This window comes from Berghia stephanieae, chromosome 1 (assembly GCF_034508935.2).
Source record: "Berghia stephanieae isolate SIO BIC M18660-M18661 chromosome 1, UCSD_Bste_1.3, whole genome shotgun sequence".
NCBI classification, from domain to species: domain Eukaryota; kingdom Metazoa; phylum Mollusca; class Gastropoda; order Nudibranchia; family Aeolidiidae; genus Berghia; species Berghia stephanieae.
Window position 1 is genome coordinate 73,912,063 of NC_088360.1, and position 18,270 is coordinate 73,930,332.

General features: G+C 34.3%; 1 protein-coding gene across 1 annotated transcript; it reads right to left on the reverse strand.

Annotated features, from left to right (window-relative positions):
• Nucleotides 1-611: 611 nt before the first annotated feature.
• On the reverse strand, nt 612-18,006 carry LOC144956671 (uncharacterized). Its single transcript, XM_078887326.1, has 10 exons — nt 17,848-18,006; nt 12,541-12,637; nt 12,018-12,148; nt 11,424-11,581; nt 10,575-10,681; nt 9,993-10,259; nt 8,491-8,718; nt 7,246-7,323; nt 5,185-5,250; nt 612-3,355 (listed from the first exon to the last, which is right to left on the reverse strand). Exons 1-10 carry the CDS (start codon nt 17,857-17,859, stop codon nt 2,412-2,414), a joined length of 2,088 nt encoding a protein of 695 aa, XP_078743452.1. The 5' UTR covers nt 17,860-18,006; the 3' UTR covers nt 612-2,411.
• Nucleotides 18,007-18,270: the final 264 nt, after the last annotated feature.

Genomic DNA, 18,270 nt, shown 5'->3' on the forward strand with positions numbered 1-18,270 from the left:
TTCAAAACTGACACCCCTCAACAAACATACCTTGGGCTAATGGGGCCAGCCTCCCTTTCTCTACTAACTTTTTTACCATTATGATTAACGGAAGTGTATGGTCAGATGACTTGCCAAAAAGTATGCATTTTTTTTTCTCCTGCGCAACAATGAATTATGACCCTTGAAAGGGCGATAACTATAAGAAATAAAAACAAACAAAAAACCCCCAAAGATTTCACCACGCTCAAACACAATATTTGTGTCCACTTTGTCAAGTGAGTGTTATTTATTTATTTATTTACTCACGTATTTATTTATATATTATATTTTTTATTTGCTTTGGTTAATTATTGACTTTGCTTGCTTTGATTTGTTAATTGGAAATTCTATGTTAATGCATCTTTTATTGCAATTGCCTAAAATTAATCCTTTGAATTGAATATGACTTTGCACCAAATGATCTCTAACCCAAGGCCCAAACTCTGCATTGAGCGAATAGTATTTTGCAAACTTTGTTTATCCGTATAGCTCATATCATGTACTTTTTTTTTTTTAATCATAGTGGCAAAGAAAACCCCCAAAAACGGGGATTCTGATGGAAAAAGCACAATGTGCTGTTATTGAAATCCTTTTTATAGAACGAGATAAGCCGAATAACATTTAATAAACGGATATTTATAAGAGACTTCAAAATGTTTACAACGATTAGACCTGAACAATGTCTTTATCGCTAATAGTCAGAAATAAGATAGGATTAGATGATTAGGGAAAATCTGCTTAGTTTTTTGGAAAATTGGCGTCAGAGTTGGATGTAGGCCAAGGATGTGCACACACCCATATTCAATAGACAGCTGGTCGGGTTGAAAAATTACACTGCTGTACCAATCTCTTGCAGCTTACTGATAGGGATGAATCAATCAAGAGCAGAGTTATCACAGATGATGAAACGGTATCCTGAATCAAAACTACAACAGATGGAGCAGCAACACCTCGAGCAAAAAAATATATAAATTTTAAATAAAGTCAGACCACAAAAATCGCAAAATCAAAATCATGGCAACAGTGTTCAGGGCATAATAGTAACCAATTTTTTCTACAATGGATTGCATTATTTACCTCTGAAGTTGAATCACAAAAAAAAAAAAAAAAAAATTTTAATGCTGGAACTAAAGCAAGTGATTCTCCACCAAGATAATGCCTGTCCTCACATGAGTGCCTAGACAAAGAGACTCTTTTGCTTTGACTTCTCTTCCAGATCCATTTAATTCTACTGAATTTGCACTTCATTTTTTTTTCAGTCTTTAAACAAAGGCTTGAAAAAATCAACATTTTAAAGAATTTGGCTGAGAAAAAAGGCGAACTACTTTTTACTAAAGTGTATTGACAAGCCAAACATACTTTTTCTAGGAATACAAAATAGGTCCAGAGACCCATAGATTCAACTTAGTGTAGGATACTTGTCAAATTGTTGAATCGTCTTTGAGCTATATATCAATATCACACTTGCAAACTTTTCAGACCAAATTCGGGAAAATTTGGGGGCAAATCTGGGTTTGAAATGACTGTGATGGTGGTGGTGAAGATGATGATAATTATGGTTGTGGTGGTGCTGGTTGTGAGTGATGTTAATGGTAATGGTTGTAGTTATAATTTTTTATGAAGATGATGATGATAATGGTGATGGAGGCCACAACAATGGTAGTGGTGGTGTTGATGATCATGGTGGCGGTGATGATGATGATGATGATGATGGTGGTGGTGGCGTTGTGGTTGTTGTAATGATGATGATGATGGTGGTGCTAGTGGTGTTGATAGTGGTACTGATGGTGTGGATGGTGGGGGGGGGGAGGGGGATTATGAAGATGATGATGATTAAAATGATTTTTTTTTCTGGGAAAATTGGTTACAATAAAAATCGAGAAGATAACTGTTAGTTACGGTAATCAGGAATGAGAAAAAATATCAGGAATTTCCTGATAAAAACGAGAGAGTAGGTAGGACTGCAATGTGCATTGTTTTTTTTTAAATGCGCCTTGTATTTGTATAAACATATATATGGAAATAGAGACCTTAGAATTAACCCATCCAACCTCACTCATGCTTCAAAAAATTGAGCTTCTAATTGGATTTTATGGAAAATTATGTGATCTATATACCTTAATTATTTGCAAACAGAATTCTTAACTTGAGGTGTAAAAAAGTCACAAGGCATTCTATATAATTTTCCAGTTTTTTGAGGGGGGGATTTGATAAGATCCTGTTATGGCTAAAGCGCAGACTTTGAGAGCAATTTGAACAAAATAGGGGGCACAGTGATACAAATCTTATAAGAAATCCTTTTGTCAAACACGACTCATTTTGAAGATAAGGCTGCCAATTGTTGATGTAATAAATACTTATAAATTAATTTCATCAAATAAAGATGATATTTAACTCTCATCATTCTTATGACTGGAGTTGACTTCTCTGACAATGTTGAAATTTACAAGAACTTCTGAATTCAAGTTAATATCACTTGGTAATGGAAATTCGGTAAAACTAAGATGCTGATTTTCTTCCTTGGAATCAGATTTACTGGGATATTCCACTACCGGATTGCTGATTACTTTACTCGTGGAATCACCCTTGCCAGATAAGATGCTAATTGTCTTTTGTCCTCCAGCAAGTACAACTTTATCAGAGCTGCTTCTTCTCTTCTGGTGCTTTTCCTGGGAATTTCTCTGCTTATTATAGGAAAGTTCATTGAAAATGTTCATTGCCTCATCACTTTCATCATCTGATCCAACTGCCCAAGGGGAATCTGTTTTGCAATTTCTTTTAGATGCCACTGAGGGATTAGATGGTTTATTTGCTGATTGTGAACCACCCGTTTCAAACCTGGTCGTGATATTTTCTCTAGATAGGAGGGATATTTTACTTAACTGTTCATTATCTGTCCTATTACTATCTCTCTCATTGGACGTCAAGTCAGGGACCACGTTAACCAGACAATTTTCTTTGTGTGATGAGGAAGATTCAATTGTTTTTCTTGAAGGTTCAATAATAATCATTTTATTGTTTTCTCTTCCTTTAATGGAAGGTTTTTCAAAATAAGACACTCCCTCTGTGATAGCATTTTCAATGTTGTCTGGTCCATCGTTTGTAATGATGAGTACAGTGTCAGATGGGACAGAATTGGAGTAGGCAGCAGCAAGAACGTGAAACTCTTGGTCAGTTTGATCATTGGGAGAGTGTGGTGAGCCATTTTGAACAAACACATCTTGATCCATGGCATCTGGAACAGTATGAGAATCTGGTTGTCGTACCAAAGCTCCATCTTCATACCTATGAACTATTTCAACAGCGGGAGGTAAACTATTTCTTCTGTCATCCTCTGAAATTAAAATGTACAACAAAATAATATTGCGTCAATTTAAACATCCACCAGTTCAAAGCAAATGAAAAGAAAAAATGAATAACACTTGAATGTTGTGATATGTTATGATATATTTGTTGCAAAGATTGAGAGAAAGAATTCTGATGAAGCATTGAAGTGAGATGAAGAACAAAATTGTTATGAGTTCATATAAGAAATATATTGTACTGTCCCTCCAGGAAAATGCCACTGCATACATACATATGCAGCCGCAGATTTTTGCCTTCCACATGTCTTTGCCGCATATTTCGTCTTTTTAAAATTAAAAATAAATAATTTTAAAGTCTTTGCTGCATATATTGCTTCTTTTTTTTTTTTTATTATAAAAAAAAAAAAAAGAGCTTTGGCGATTAAAAACACCTGGCATACAATCTGTGGCTGATCATAATGCTTAACATGGTGACGGACAGTCGCTACAAAATTTTTCAAAAACGGTTGGCACCAGGGGCGTGGCAGTATTTAAAAAAGTGGACAATTTCTTTTTTTGGGATTTTCACTGTTTTGACTTCAGATTCTTGATCATTGTCAAAATTACAATAGGTTTGATACCAAGAGCTATGTGTCTACTCCAAAGATTGTTGATCTATTAATGTATTTTTTAAAAATATTGAGTAAAGGAGCGATTTCATCATCAACATACATCTGTCAACTTGGAATGTGATTGACAGATGCCAAACCATTGACTATGTGAAGATGGGTGTGGGTATTAATACTATGCATTCAGGTAAAATACTCACAACATCCGCCAGCTGGATATACCATACCAACACACAAAACGTGTATAATAATAATAATAATAATAATAATAATAATAATAATAATAATAATAATAATAATAATAATAATAATAATAAAAATTGCCGTAATCGACATCTGAATACTATATATACATTATAAATATATATATATATATATATATATATATATATATATATATATATATATATATATATATATATATATATATATATTATATAATTAATTAATGCACATGAAGTTAGGTAAGAAATAATATTATTGGCATTTATGATAAATACTTTTAGGTATCATTAACATTATCATTCATATAAAATTTATACCGAAATTTAATTTTGAAAAAAATTCACCTCACAATGTTATCAGGCCTACCTTTGTCTTAAAAGTCTTCTGTTTTCTAACCAAAAAAAAATAAAAAGAAGTTTTACTTCACACAAAAAGGGAGCAAGCCAAATAAGTTTACCTCAATGTTCTTAAATTTTCTAAATTTTAATGATGATATTTCACAATAATAAAGGTTAAGAGAAATGAATAATTTTTTTTCAAAACTAAATTTCTTTATAAATGTTATATGAATGATAATGTTAATGATACCTAAAAGTGATATATATATAAATTGTATTCAGATGTCGATTACGGCAATTTTTTGTGGTTTCCGATGTTTTGAGATGAGATCTCTGCTGGTCTTTTTTTTTTCTTCATTTTGCCTTTAAATTTAAAGCGCTTTATTAAGCACATTTAGTGGATTATTTTTCTACCTTCAAAAATTTCATTTAGGTAGATATCTACATGGAGTAATGTTGAATTGAGTTTGTCAGTCTTGTTTTTAAATATATTTTTTAACATCAACCTAACATGAGGATGTGGCAGTTTTTTATTGGTCTGAAGTTTAAAAAAAAACAAAACCTTTTTTTTCCTGATACTTAGCAACTTTCTTCCAAGGTAGAATATGAAACAACATATAGGGCTCTGAAAATAGGAAAAACTGTTGACAAAACATTTGCATTTCTTTTGGATGCCAGTATACTTACCTCGTCTTCTTAAAGATTCTTTCAATACTGCTTTGACATCACTGTTTGATTTATCACAATGCCTCCCTGTAAAAAATCCCACACATATACACAAAAATGCATAAAATTCAAACACTTAGATAATATAAAAAGGTCATTTACTATTAAATAATAAGATAGGCTTCAAATTTTATATGGCAGGTATGAATATATACGTATCTAGCTTTGGGCAACAATTGATATATTGTAAGTGTATTAGTACAATGGCTTAAAGAAGCTTCTGAAGTATGGAATACAAATTCTGACATATAACTTGCTGCAGTTGTGGTGATGATGACATTGTTGATTATTGTGATGCTGATGATGATAATGACAACGACATTGGCTGTAGTCATTGTAGCTAAGATAGTGATAACAATGTTGTTTTGGAGGTTGTAGTAGTGAAGGTTCTGCTCAGTGGTCATAGTAGATGTGATAATGTTGATGGCAATGGTTCTAGTAATGTTGATTATGAATGAAGCGAGTGCTGGTGCCGGTGGCAGTTGTGGTAATTAAGTTGACGTTCATGTTGATGGCACTAGTGGTGATGTTGCTGGTAATGTTGGTAGAATTGACAATGCTGACAATTGTGGCACAGTAAAACCAAATGAATCCAATTAATTTAAGGGACTTAGTTATCTGTATGTGTTAAGACCTATTCTGGTTTTAAGCACGATGATGATGATGATAACATTGATAATGAAAGTGGGAGCAGGTGGAGTGATGTGATGGTTGTGCAGGAGTGGTGAAGGTTTCTTTAGAACCATAAGACCTCATTGGTTGCTTGTAATTCTAAATTTTTAACTAAGTGCAGAATATTTTTTTTTCAGTTTAAACCAGAGCATTAAGATTTCAGGGCCTATTTTCATGTAAGGTGACTAGATTTAGTCGTTTATCACTTTAGTAAAAGACTTACTAGTCTTAAGCCTGAGCAAAGCAAGTGACTTTAAAAAAATTTAAAATTATAAGCATCTGCCAAGGTAAGCTTTTGCCTAGAACATGGCATGGTAAGGACGTTGACTAATTTCTTAATTTGTGCTGGTAACATCAAGCTCTCTAGTACATGATGGCAGGTAAGATACCAGTCTTCATAATTTTCCAACGCAAAAGATTTGCAAAGTGGAAGTTAGCCAGCAACACATCTGTTATAGACATTTCGTTTTGTTTCATATTTGAACTAATTTTGCCATAACCACATGATGAATCAAGTCATGTGATATTAACTGTCAATTCTATATTTAGGTCAATGAAACTCAAACCAAAAAAAAAAAGTGTGTTCTGATTAATGTCACAATTTTCACATTATTTCAATCAGTTACAATGCCAGCAGAATAACTTTTGTTTCAAATATACTTTCTAATCGGTTTGTTTTTTTTTTGTTCTTCGAACTGAACCCTTCGACTTCAAGTCACTGTTCACTTGCAACTTGCGAGCCCGATTAGATTTGGGGTTTTTTTTTAGTTTTTACTCACAAAAATGTGTACTTTCGCAATCTGTACCTTTCTTAGTTTTTTAAAATCCAGTGTCAATAGCAACAGGACACTTTTTGCCTCTGTCATTCGTAACAGATATATTTTCTTTCCGAATCAAAGCTCTCTCAATCTGAGACTTGCTTAGTCAGCTCACATGAAGAGAAATGTTTTCAGGTTCTTGACTAAAGTCAGGGACTAAGTGCTAATCCCCGTTCACAAAAATGGGCCCTTGTCATTGAACCTTTATAGTCACCATTTTGTGCTCAAGATGAGTTAGACATATCATAAATGAAGACAGCAAAAGTAGTTGGACTGATATTAAGTGGGATGAACATTTTTATAAATATTTTTTTTTTTTAATTAAGTTATCCTTCCTTCCTAGTCAGCTGTTTGATGTTCAAACATGGTGTGACCTGAGCATCCCTAAACTTTTATGTTAAGAGTTCAAATTGTTTGTGTAGCCTATTGTTAAAGTAAATTGTCAAAATGAAATTTGAAATGTTAAATTCTGTTTTGCATCACTCAGTATATTTGAAATGTTAACATTTTTTTCACTTTCATGAAAACTCACATCGTTTGGGTGGTTTGAAGTCCTCCAGTTCCTCAGTGAATCGTCTCTTCATTCTCTGAGGTTCATAAATCATAAAATCTGGGGAGATATTCATAAAACAAAACACTGGAGAGAAATCATTAAAGCAACCATAACTTCTGGTGTTATTTGGGTTTTAAATCGTTGACAATATCAGTCTTTTCATATTTGTAAGTTTGTAAAGTTCAACTCTAATGTTTGACAATGCTCACTTACACCAACAATGCTTTATTCATCAACCCAACAAGCCAAAGGGAGATCCATTTCTATTTTCTAGAATCAAGTCACTTGTTTGGTTCCTTTATTTTTGTGGTGTTACGGCATCAATCACTCCCAAGTACTCATTAGCCACCTTTCACGACAAGTGACAATAAAGCCCCCATCTTAGCCTCTTCTCACGGTTGAGTCTGACCCCAAGTCAACCATTTAAAAGTAGCAACATACAGTGCGATAATGACATCATGACAAGAAAAAAATGTCGTTGTAGAGAGTTGTCTTGATAATAACGGAGGGTTGCTATGGGATTTCATTGGTCACAGCAACGTTTTCATTGGATCAGAAATTTTGCCTTGATATCAATCTGAAATCAGCAATCAGCGATTAGCGCTAAATCAGTGTCATTTAAGAATTTTACGAAAATATATGTCGTTATGATGAGTTTTTTATTACTAATTATAAATATATATATATATATATATATATATATATATATATATATATATATATATATATATATATATATATATATATATATATATATATACTGAATCATGTTTGATACAAATATGGTACGTATAACGATGACGATGGCTGATTAGGCCTGAAACACCGATGTAGACTGACTCCAACATTGTGGTAAATATTAAAATAATATATATATATATATATATATATATATATATATATATATATATATATATATATATATATATACATATCAATTATATATTTTCTAAATTGGATTTCGGATTCCATGTCACGCTTAAGGGATGTTGCTATAATCGATGTCATCATAAATGGGCTGCACTACTTTTCTTTCTCGACAGTCCAACTCAAAGGGATGTTTGACCTGCCTCTTTGTTGTCTTCCTTTCAGGGCCTGTCACACAATTGCCACTGATGTGATGATTAGATGATATTTTTGTTGCCAGAAGAACAACAAATTCTTTATTATTTATAGTGTCAGAAAAGAAAAGAAAAATTCATAGCAATAATAAGACAAATATACCTGGATAGTAATAGATGGGACATTCACAACTTTGATTGCTTTGAGGGCAAATGAGATGCAGTGTGACCAGAAGAGGTTCATCAATGTCAGGATTAAAACCAAAAGAAGGTATCATGTAACTGATAATTCTCTTGTACAAAATGTGCTCTTTCATAGGTGAAAATTTTTCAGAAGTCCAAGAATGGCCCTTGTCCTCGTTTTGATATGACACATATAAATAGTATTTATCTGAAAAAAAATTAAGATTTTAAAATTAGAGAAAGTTTTGGGTTTCAATTTATCAATGAGGCATAGAATACTTGTAAAATATCAAATGAAAACAAATGTTTCAAATCCCTTGTTTATTGGTTATCCTCTTGGTAGTTGATCAGCACAGAAGGCTAACATGGTGGAACGCCATCTTTCTCAGTTGGAGACCATCTTTGTCATCTGTCCTCAAGACCAACCACTAGCTTTCATTTCTCTTTCGATGCTCCTCCTCCGCCTCCAGCAGGCGGCCCCTTCTTATTCCCTGGGAGATCCCCTGAGGGCTATCCTGGGAATGGTACTCGGATCCATTCTGAGGACATGTCCAGTCCCTTTCCTCTTTACAGCTTTAGATAATGGTTCCAATTTCAGTGCATTTAACCAGTTCCTTGTTTGAAATTACTTTTGGCCAGAATATCCTCAGGATCCTTTTTAGGCATTTGTTTTGGAATGCGTTTAGTTTGTTAGAGACAGTGCCTGTCAGTTTCCATGATTCAGAAGAGAACAAAGAGAACATTTGTTTTGAAGAGACGTAGCTTTGTTTTGGTTCCTTACTTTGTATATAAAATGTCATAGGATACTAAACGACATAATGGATGAAAAGCCAATGTGATAATATGGTGATGATACAATGTTGGACCAGCTTGGTATCAAAGATAGCCTTTACTTGTACACAATATGCGTAGTTAGATTATTTCAACTGAAGTATGACCAGAGCAATGGAGAGAGAGAGAGAGAGAGAGAGAGAGAGAGAGAGAGAGAGAGAGAGAGAGTGTGTGTGTGTGAGAGAGAGAGAGAGAGAGAGAGAAAAAGAGAGAGAGAGTCTGTGTGTGTGTGTGTGTTTGTAGAGGGTTTTAATTCTTGTTCAGAGATTTGTTAAAACCTCATACAGTGATATACATAAACAGTGACTATTGTGTGGAAAGGCTAGTTAAACTATGTTCGCTATTCAAAATCAATTTAAAGAAATTTTTCCATACAATTAATTGCTACATTTCATCAGTGATTTCTCATAAATTACCATCGGTTAAATCATGACTGCTACAACTGTAGTAATACTTAGAATTATGTTGCCATAAAAATACGGTTAACTTGTCATACATGCAAACAATATCTATTTGTAAATATTCTCAAAAGTATTAATAGTAATGAGAATAAAAGCAAAACGATCATCACCATAAAAAATGTTAAAATAACAAAGATAAAAAAGCTTATTATAATAATTAAATATATTTTTAAAAATAATAAACAAATACCATTTTCAATAGCTGGACCATCTTCCGTGGTAAAAACATCAACCAAGCCACCTTTGGTAGATGAAAACACATCATTACTGAGCTTCAAAATATTTAAAGCTGTTTTCTCACTAGCATTATTAACAACGTGACTGATGGCATGCAAGGATCCATTGACAGCCCCCTGAAAATTACTCCGGACTGTGACAATCACACCAAGGCACACTTTTGTGGTATCAAACTTCCGATTGAATGTGTATTGGTCTGTGCACTGAGATTCACATCGTTCTGTCAATAAAAATATCAATGACATGAGAAAAATAATAAATTAGGAAAACATTTAAAAAGAGAGAGAATGAGAGAGAGAGAGAGAGAGAGAGAGAGAGAGAGAGAGAGAGAGAGAGAGAGAGAGAGAGAGAGAGAGAGAGAGAGAGAGAGAGAGAGAGAGAGAGAGAAAGAGAGAGAGTGAACAATTTCATTATTCAATAGTATTTTGTTATCTTATTTTATAAAAGTATCATTTTAATTTGTGAACATAAAACTTACAAAAGTGAGAAACAAAATATATTTCAGTTCCACCTTTAAACATGATAATGTATTCACCTCTGTAAGGACTTGGTAAATGCTCTGCACGACTTTTCAGAATATGACGAATCTTATTGAGCTCATTTTTCTTTGTCTTGATTCTCTCTGTTCGCAAATAAGGAATTCTTATTCAAGGGAAAAGAGAGGGAAAAAAAATTAAAACATTAATGTCGTCAACAAATTTTGGTATATGGGACTGTGGTAAAGGTCATTGTCATAACGATTTGACACAAAAAGACATAAATATGGTAAATTCTTTTGAGAAAATTTGATATGACTTAGCTGTCATCAATTTCTCTGGGATAAATAATGGCAAAAGATTTTTTTTGTTTTAACTGAAAGTCTGGCATGAAAATAAGTGGAAAAGCTCTCAAAGTGATGAAAAAAAAAATGCAGACAAATTGAAAATGGCATCTTGAGAATTATTCAACAATTTCTCATTTTAAAACTATTTTCTGTTATCTTTCTTACCTATCATCTCACTGATATAAAAGCTTATGATAAAGTAAATTTACTGAATTTTATTGAGCCCTTTAAATAGAGAATACTTACATAAAAAGTCTGTTTATTTTTTTAAATCTTATGACGACGTCTTAAAAGATGCAAGGATAGAAGAATCAAACTTGGACCAAAATACTATCGGTTACTCAAGACATCCATCTCTTCCAACATTGAATTAGCCAACTGTTAATATAGAACTCACGGCTCACTTTTTTTCCAAATCTCTTATGGTGGCCTTTGTTACCTTCTCCTGATATGGAACAGTTTGACTTCCTAGATCACCGGCATCATATCTTTATGAATGTTTAGATCAATGGGTTTGGAAAACGTAGTGGACATAACCACAACAGTTCACAAAAATCTTACTTGATAGTGTAGCTTTGTTTTGTGACAGCATATTCTTTGTCATAAATTCCATCATGACAATCTTTTCCCACTAAACCATTCGGATGAATCAACTCTTTATTCTCTGCATCAGTACAGATGATAACAACTCTCACCACCTTTTCTCCAAGATTCACAAGCTGAAATGGTTGAAATTTTATGTAAGAAATTTCATTTCATTATTTTGACAAAACTAGTTTTTTGTGAATGCCATTCTTTTTCTTGAGAGGGATAGTCTTTGGACTACCATGCCTCTCCCCCTTTACCCCTGGGGAACTTTCAACTTTATATTATTTTTTTTAAAAAGTAATTCCTAATCCTCAAAATCCCAAATGTTGTGCTTTTATAAAGTGCTCACTATATAGAGCTATTTTAATAATACAAACGGAAAAATAAAATAATACATTCATAAAATATGAGTTTAAACAGATAAAAAACTAACAAAGATTCATCTGGATATTGTCATATTGCCTTATCATCTTACCTTTAGTGCTAAATTACAAAAGTAAGGAGGTTTCTGGAAAATAGATAATCAGAATGCTCATCAAAATATCAATTTGGGATTCATAAAATTACCTTCAGTTCCATAAAGTCTTTTTCCTGATACTTCTTGCCTGGTCTATTTTCACCACTGTATCTAAACTTCTGATAACTGATGCAAGATAAAATCTCAACAGCTGGTTTGGCAGCTTGTGGACTTTGATATTCTGTGTCAAAAAAAATTTATAGCCATGTGTTGTAATCACTTATTATACTTCATCTCGACATATCAAATTATATGAAGTTGATTCCATGAATTTTTATTTGACATTATTGGGGGACCAAATGACAGAGCTGAAATAAAAATTGACAGGAATTACCATTACAAGGTTCAATATTTGGCTTCATAAAAGATTATAATGTGATTTTGAAAGTACAACATTTGTTTAAGTGAACTGAATAACAAAAAGTAAAGAAGGAACATTTACATATAACTCCAACCCATTTGTTTGTTTTCTTTTAATTTTTTTCTCTCTTGTTTTGATTCTCATTTAATCCAAGATCAGCCGTAACAGGCGCAATAATATTTTGAAAAACAATCCTAATAAAATTAACTTGCCTGGGGCTGAAAGGTCCTCCACATGAACAACCTCATCTGTTTCTGTCTTTATCGCTTTTTGCTTTGGAGGTCGACCCCTGCCTGTAGTTGAAACAGACTGTGAACAAATGAAAATGAGAATTGTTCATTTTTTCTTCAAGATGAAAATAATTGTTTGAAAATATCCATTATATATATATATATATTCTGTCGAGATGATCATGTGAGTGTTCTTATTTATTTATTTTATATGCTCTCATCAATATTATCGAGCACTCTCATACCTACAAGTGTCCACCAGCACTCATAAATATATATTAAATATATATATATATATATTGAATCGAACATAACATAAGAAGCAACTGTCAGACATATCTAACACAGACAAGTATGAGAATTACATCAGACTTACAAAGGGTCCTTTCAAAACCCAGTATAATCAACGCAACTCCACCTTCAAATACGACAAAAAAAGAACATCAACAACACTAAGTGAGCAGGTCTGGAAATTGAAAGACACCAACATGAGCCACAACATCACATAGGACATCATTTAAAATAAACAAGCTACTCAGTCAAAACATCTAATGCCTAGGCGAAAAATTCCACATCTGGTCGATCTGAAGTTACTGAGGATGTCGCTATATTGGATAGTGGGCTCACTGAAACTGAAATGCATAATGTTGCAACAAAATAAATAGAAACATTTATATGGTGCACCTCCATAGATTTAACGTGCTCACTGAGCGTCAAAATGTTTCCTTTATTCTCCCAGCAGTCCACATGGAACCATATGTCTTTTTCATACACTACCACTACCAGTTGTCATTTTTGTATAAACAATCTTACACTTTCTGTTACTACCTAAAGGCAGGTAATTATTCACACCTGAGTCAAGTGGGGTAATGTTTGTTAAGTGCCTCACCAATGGACCCAAAACTAGGACCAGAATTTTCACAACCCTTGTCACCATCCAGTAACGTAGCGTGTTTAACATCATCTCATGACAAGACGAGACACCGTACAGCTGAGCCACTGGGCCACATATTTAGTTTTGACACGTGTCAATCATAATCTTTGTGAAAAATAACTGGTGATTGGTAACCCACCACCACCCTCTTTCAGATTATAAATTTTTAACAAACTTTTTAAAATGCCTCCTGTCTTCCCCTATCTGAAAGAACGGCAGGGACCACATCTTTACTAAAGACCCCTGAACCCTCCCTCCCCCCATCTTCAATTATTCAACCCCTTAATTGTTACAAAACTAGGAAGAAGAAAAATCAAAGAATAACGTGTGGCCAAAAGAAATTAATCCACCAAGAATTTTTAAAAAGATTCCAGATAACAAATGCATTTTACAAAAATCTGTTGATTGGTGATGGTCTTCATAGTAATAGTAATATTCATATGTTTAGCATACCAATGAAATTAACAAAAAGAGTTGGGTGTAATCACTGTATTTTTAGGCAGACCTGTCTACAAAACTTTTAAATAATTAAAATTAGTAAAAAGAGATCGAGGCAATCTTAGACTACAACAATCAGCTGTCGTTATTCTCTGACATGTCTGCCTATAAAGAGAACTGATTATTGGCAGACCCAGTCTGGCAATAACCAAAAGCCTGGCCTTTTCGTTATTGGCAGACACATTTATCAAGTTGGCAGCAACATGCCAAACTAGGCGTGAAAAATACAAAATACTTTGAAAAAATGGCAGTGCTTATTTGTGTCCCAAATCAGTTAAAAATCAAGTGATATTTAACACAAAATGAAAGTAAATAGTGCTCAAATGCCAAATCCAGATTTTTTTTCAAAAAGCAAATGGATCAATGAAATGTAAGTTTTTGACACTTTGAACTGAAACATCAAACTGGCAATTTGCCTTCTTTTTTCAACCAGCAAGAAACTTATTAATCATCAAATTGGTTCATAGTCCACCAACCATTAAAATTTTCACTACCTACCTACCTGTTAACTGTATTGATCTTCTTTTGTTTCTATAATTTGTTCATTCTGACCACAATTTGGGGGATATTGATGATGGCTGGGAACTTGTTTATTTTGCGGACGTATCCCTAGGCCTAGGTGTTGTTCGCCCCAAAACCGAACATACCTGTTTTTTTTCCTGTCTTCTTCAAACAATTTATTATCACACTTCCTCAAAACTAGATCCAACAACATATTATTCAATTCAGAGATGAAAATAACTATCAAAACAAGGAAGCAAAGATGGTGGAAAATTATATAGCTCATATATGAATTTTAAGATACACCAATATCGGTGTGGATAGACAGCTCAGTGGATTAGAACAAGATATGAAGTGAATAGAAAAGTGCCAGAAGACAATAGAGAATAAAAATTTTTTCGCGGCGGTGGTGGGGTTTGAACCTGCGACCTTATTGGTACGACAACTCCGCCTGGCAGGTGAGAGCGTGGCTCTACCGTGTGAGCTATCCACGAACACAAAATATTCGTTTCAAACTCAAAGTCATTACTAGATCCCTCTCTCACCCACTTCTTGAGACCGCCGATTCGTTCGTACACCACCATCGCGAATAATTTTGACCAGCAGTTAAGCTTAATAGCCAATATTCTCAACACAAACATATAACATAGAAACGATTGAGACATTGAGTATGCTCCGGTGTATGGGGTGAATTTTTAATTCAGAAAAGTGAGTGGAGCAGGCACTTATGTTGGTAACAACAAGATATGAAGTGAATAGAAAAGTGCCAGAAGACAATAGAGAATAAAAATTTTTTCGCGGCGGTGGTGGGGTTTGAACCTGCGACCTTATTGGTACGACAACTCCGCCTGGCAGGTGAGAGCGTGGCTCTACCGTGTGAGCTATCCACGAACACAAAATATTCGTTTCAAACTCAAAGTCATTACTAGATCCCTCTCTCACCCACTTCTTGAGACCGCCGATTCGTTCGTACACCACCATCGCGAATAATTTTGACCAGCAGTTAAGCTTAATAGCCAATATTCTCAACACAAACATATAACATAGAAACGATTGAGACATTGAGTATGCTCCGGTGTATGGGGTGAATTTTTAATTCAGAAAAGTGAGTGGAGCAGGCACTTATGTTGGTAACAACAAGATATGAAGTGAATAGAAAAGTGCCAGAAGACAATAGAGAATAAAAATTTTTTTTATTGGCTATTAAGCTTAACTGCTGGTCAAAATTATTCGCGATGGTGGTGTACGAAGAATCGGCGGTCTCAAGAAGTGGGTGAGAGAGGGATCTAGTAATGACTTTGAGTTTGAAACGAATATTTTGTGTTCGTGGATAGCTCACACGGTAGAGCCACGCTCTCACCTGCCAGGCGGAGTTGTCGTACCAATAAGGTCGCAGGTTCAAACCCCACCACCGCCGCGAAAAAATTTTTATTCTCTATTGTCTTCTGGCACTTTTCTATTCACTTCATATCTTGTTGTTACCAACATAAGTGCCTGCTCCACTCACTTTTCTGAATTAAAAATTCACCCCATACACCGGAGCATACTCAATGTCTCAATCGTTTCTATGTTATATGTTTGTGTTGAGAATATTGGCTATTAAGCTTAACTGCTGGTCAAAATTATTCGCGATGGGGGTGTACGAACGAATCGGCGGTCTCAAGAAGTGGGTGAGAGAGGGATCTAGTAATGACTTTGAGTTTGAAACGAATATTTTGTGTTCGTGGATAGCTCACACGGTAGAGCCACGCTCTCACCTGCCAGGCGGAGTTGTCGTACCAATAAGGTCGCAGGTTCAAACCCCACCACCGCCGCGAAAAAATTTTATTCTCTATTGTCTTCTGGCACTTTTCTATTCACTTCATATCTTGTTGTTACCAACATAAGTGCCTGCTCCACTCACTTTTCTGAATTAAAAATTCACCCCATACACCGGAGCATACTCAATGTCTCAATCGTTTCTATGTTATATGTTTGTGTTGAGAATATTGGCTATTAAGCTTAACTGCTGGTCAAAATTATTCGCGATGGTGGTGTACGAACGAATCGGCGGTCTCAAGAAGTGGGTGAGAGAGGGATCTAGTAATGACTTTGAGTTTGAAACGAATATTTTGTGTTCGTGGATAGCTCACACGGTAGAGCCACGCTCTCACCTGCCAGGGGGAGTTGTCGTACCAATAAGGTCGCAGGTTCAAACCCCACCACCGCCGCGAAAAAATTTTTATTCTCTATTGTCTTCTGGCACTTTTCTATTCACTTCATATCTTGTTGTTACCAACATAAGTGCCTGCTCCACTCACTTTTCAGTGGATTAGACTACCTTTCATTTTGTTCCTTTTAGCTGCACAGGTTCGAATCCGATCGCTCCCTTATTTAAAAAAAAAAATTTTTTTTAATTTTGGAATGAGTCTACTCTTTTCATCTTTATTGTTTGGCCTTGTTCCGATTCTGAGCATGATTTTCTTAAAATTGTTTTTGTTTTTTATAAATGTTATTGCTTTATTTATTTTTCTCTATCTGACCATTTTGTCGCTCTCTGAATATTTTCTTTTGTATCTTTTTAATTATTTATTCTTTTTAGAATATACATTTTGAGATCGGAGTGGGGACGAATATGACAATTTGCTAGAAAGGAACCAAAAGAGAGCGAGACAAATATTTAAAGAAAAAGAAAAAAAAAGGGGGGGGGAAATGGATGGGACATTTATTATTTGCAAAGTTCTGTAGAAAGAATACCGGAAGAAAAAAAAAAGTGGGGAAACCAGGATTCGAACAAACAGTGTCGATTCCAACAAGTCTTCTAAGGCAGACGACCTAACCATTCGGCCATGACATCCACATGAATGTCAACGCCTTATGTGTATATTTAGTCAAGTAACCTGCTATCCATCAACTGATTTATTGTTAGTTAATATGCTTTTAAAAAATATTTTATCAACTTTACTTATTTCCATGTGCATTTTGAAACTTTCCATATTCTGGGATGTGGATAAGTGTTAAAAAATAGCGGCGTTTCAAAAAAGTGTCTGTGAATAATCAATTTTCTTATTCTCAGACATGTCAGAGAATAATCACAGGGACAACAGTATAGACCTAGAAGTCCAGGTAGTGAGTCGTGTGAGTCTACTTGTGCTTGGGGAAGTGAAGTGTCTTTGACTTAAACTTTGTTTCAGTAAAGTTTTAGTTATTTTCTAGAATAACTTGGTAAAGAAAAAGAAGAAAAATCATTTCAATTCAGACAGTCATCACTGAGTATCACTGTTACTGTTACAACTGTCAAAACTGATTGACTAAAAACTAAAACAAGTCAACGACTTATTTATTTCATCAATTATCACTAAATTTTCCATTATTACCTTTTGTTTCATGTTGTTTTTGTATCCTTAAGTCCAATGGACAACTTCAGCTTAACTCCAGCTCCTCTATACTTTATAAACTTTTATATTGGATGGATGAGCTACACTTGATTCTATCGGAATAAACCGATCTTTACAATATGGCTGGACTGGACTGACGGGTTTTTCCGGTGGTGCGGTAACAGGCTATATTTAGAAAATATCGGGTAAACAAAACTAAACCAATCTACCCAATACTGATAAGGACACACATTTTTCAGCAATTTCCATCCGATTAAATATTTCTGAACACATGCAAACATAAACTGTTTCTTTAATGATTATGTCGGGTGGGTCAAGTTTCCTACATTATTGAATTTTAAACAGAAAAAAATAAAATATATTTCCAAATGCGATTACGATTCTGATTCTGAAGTAAACCAA

Coding starts and splice junctions, on each gene's coding strand:
- LOC144956671 (XM_078887326.1), bottom strand. Junction 12,149..12,540: donor GGAGGACCTTTCAGCCCCAG/GCAAGTTAATTT, acceptor TTTTTGACACAG/AATATCAAAGTCCACAAGCT. Junction 7,324..8,490: donor TCCCATCTATTACTATCCAG/GTATATTTGTCT, acceptor ATATCTCCCCAG/ATTTTATGATTTATGAACCT.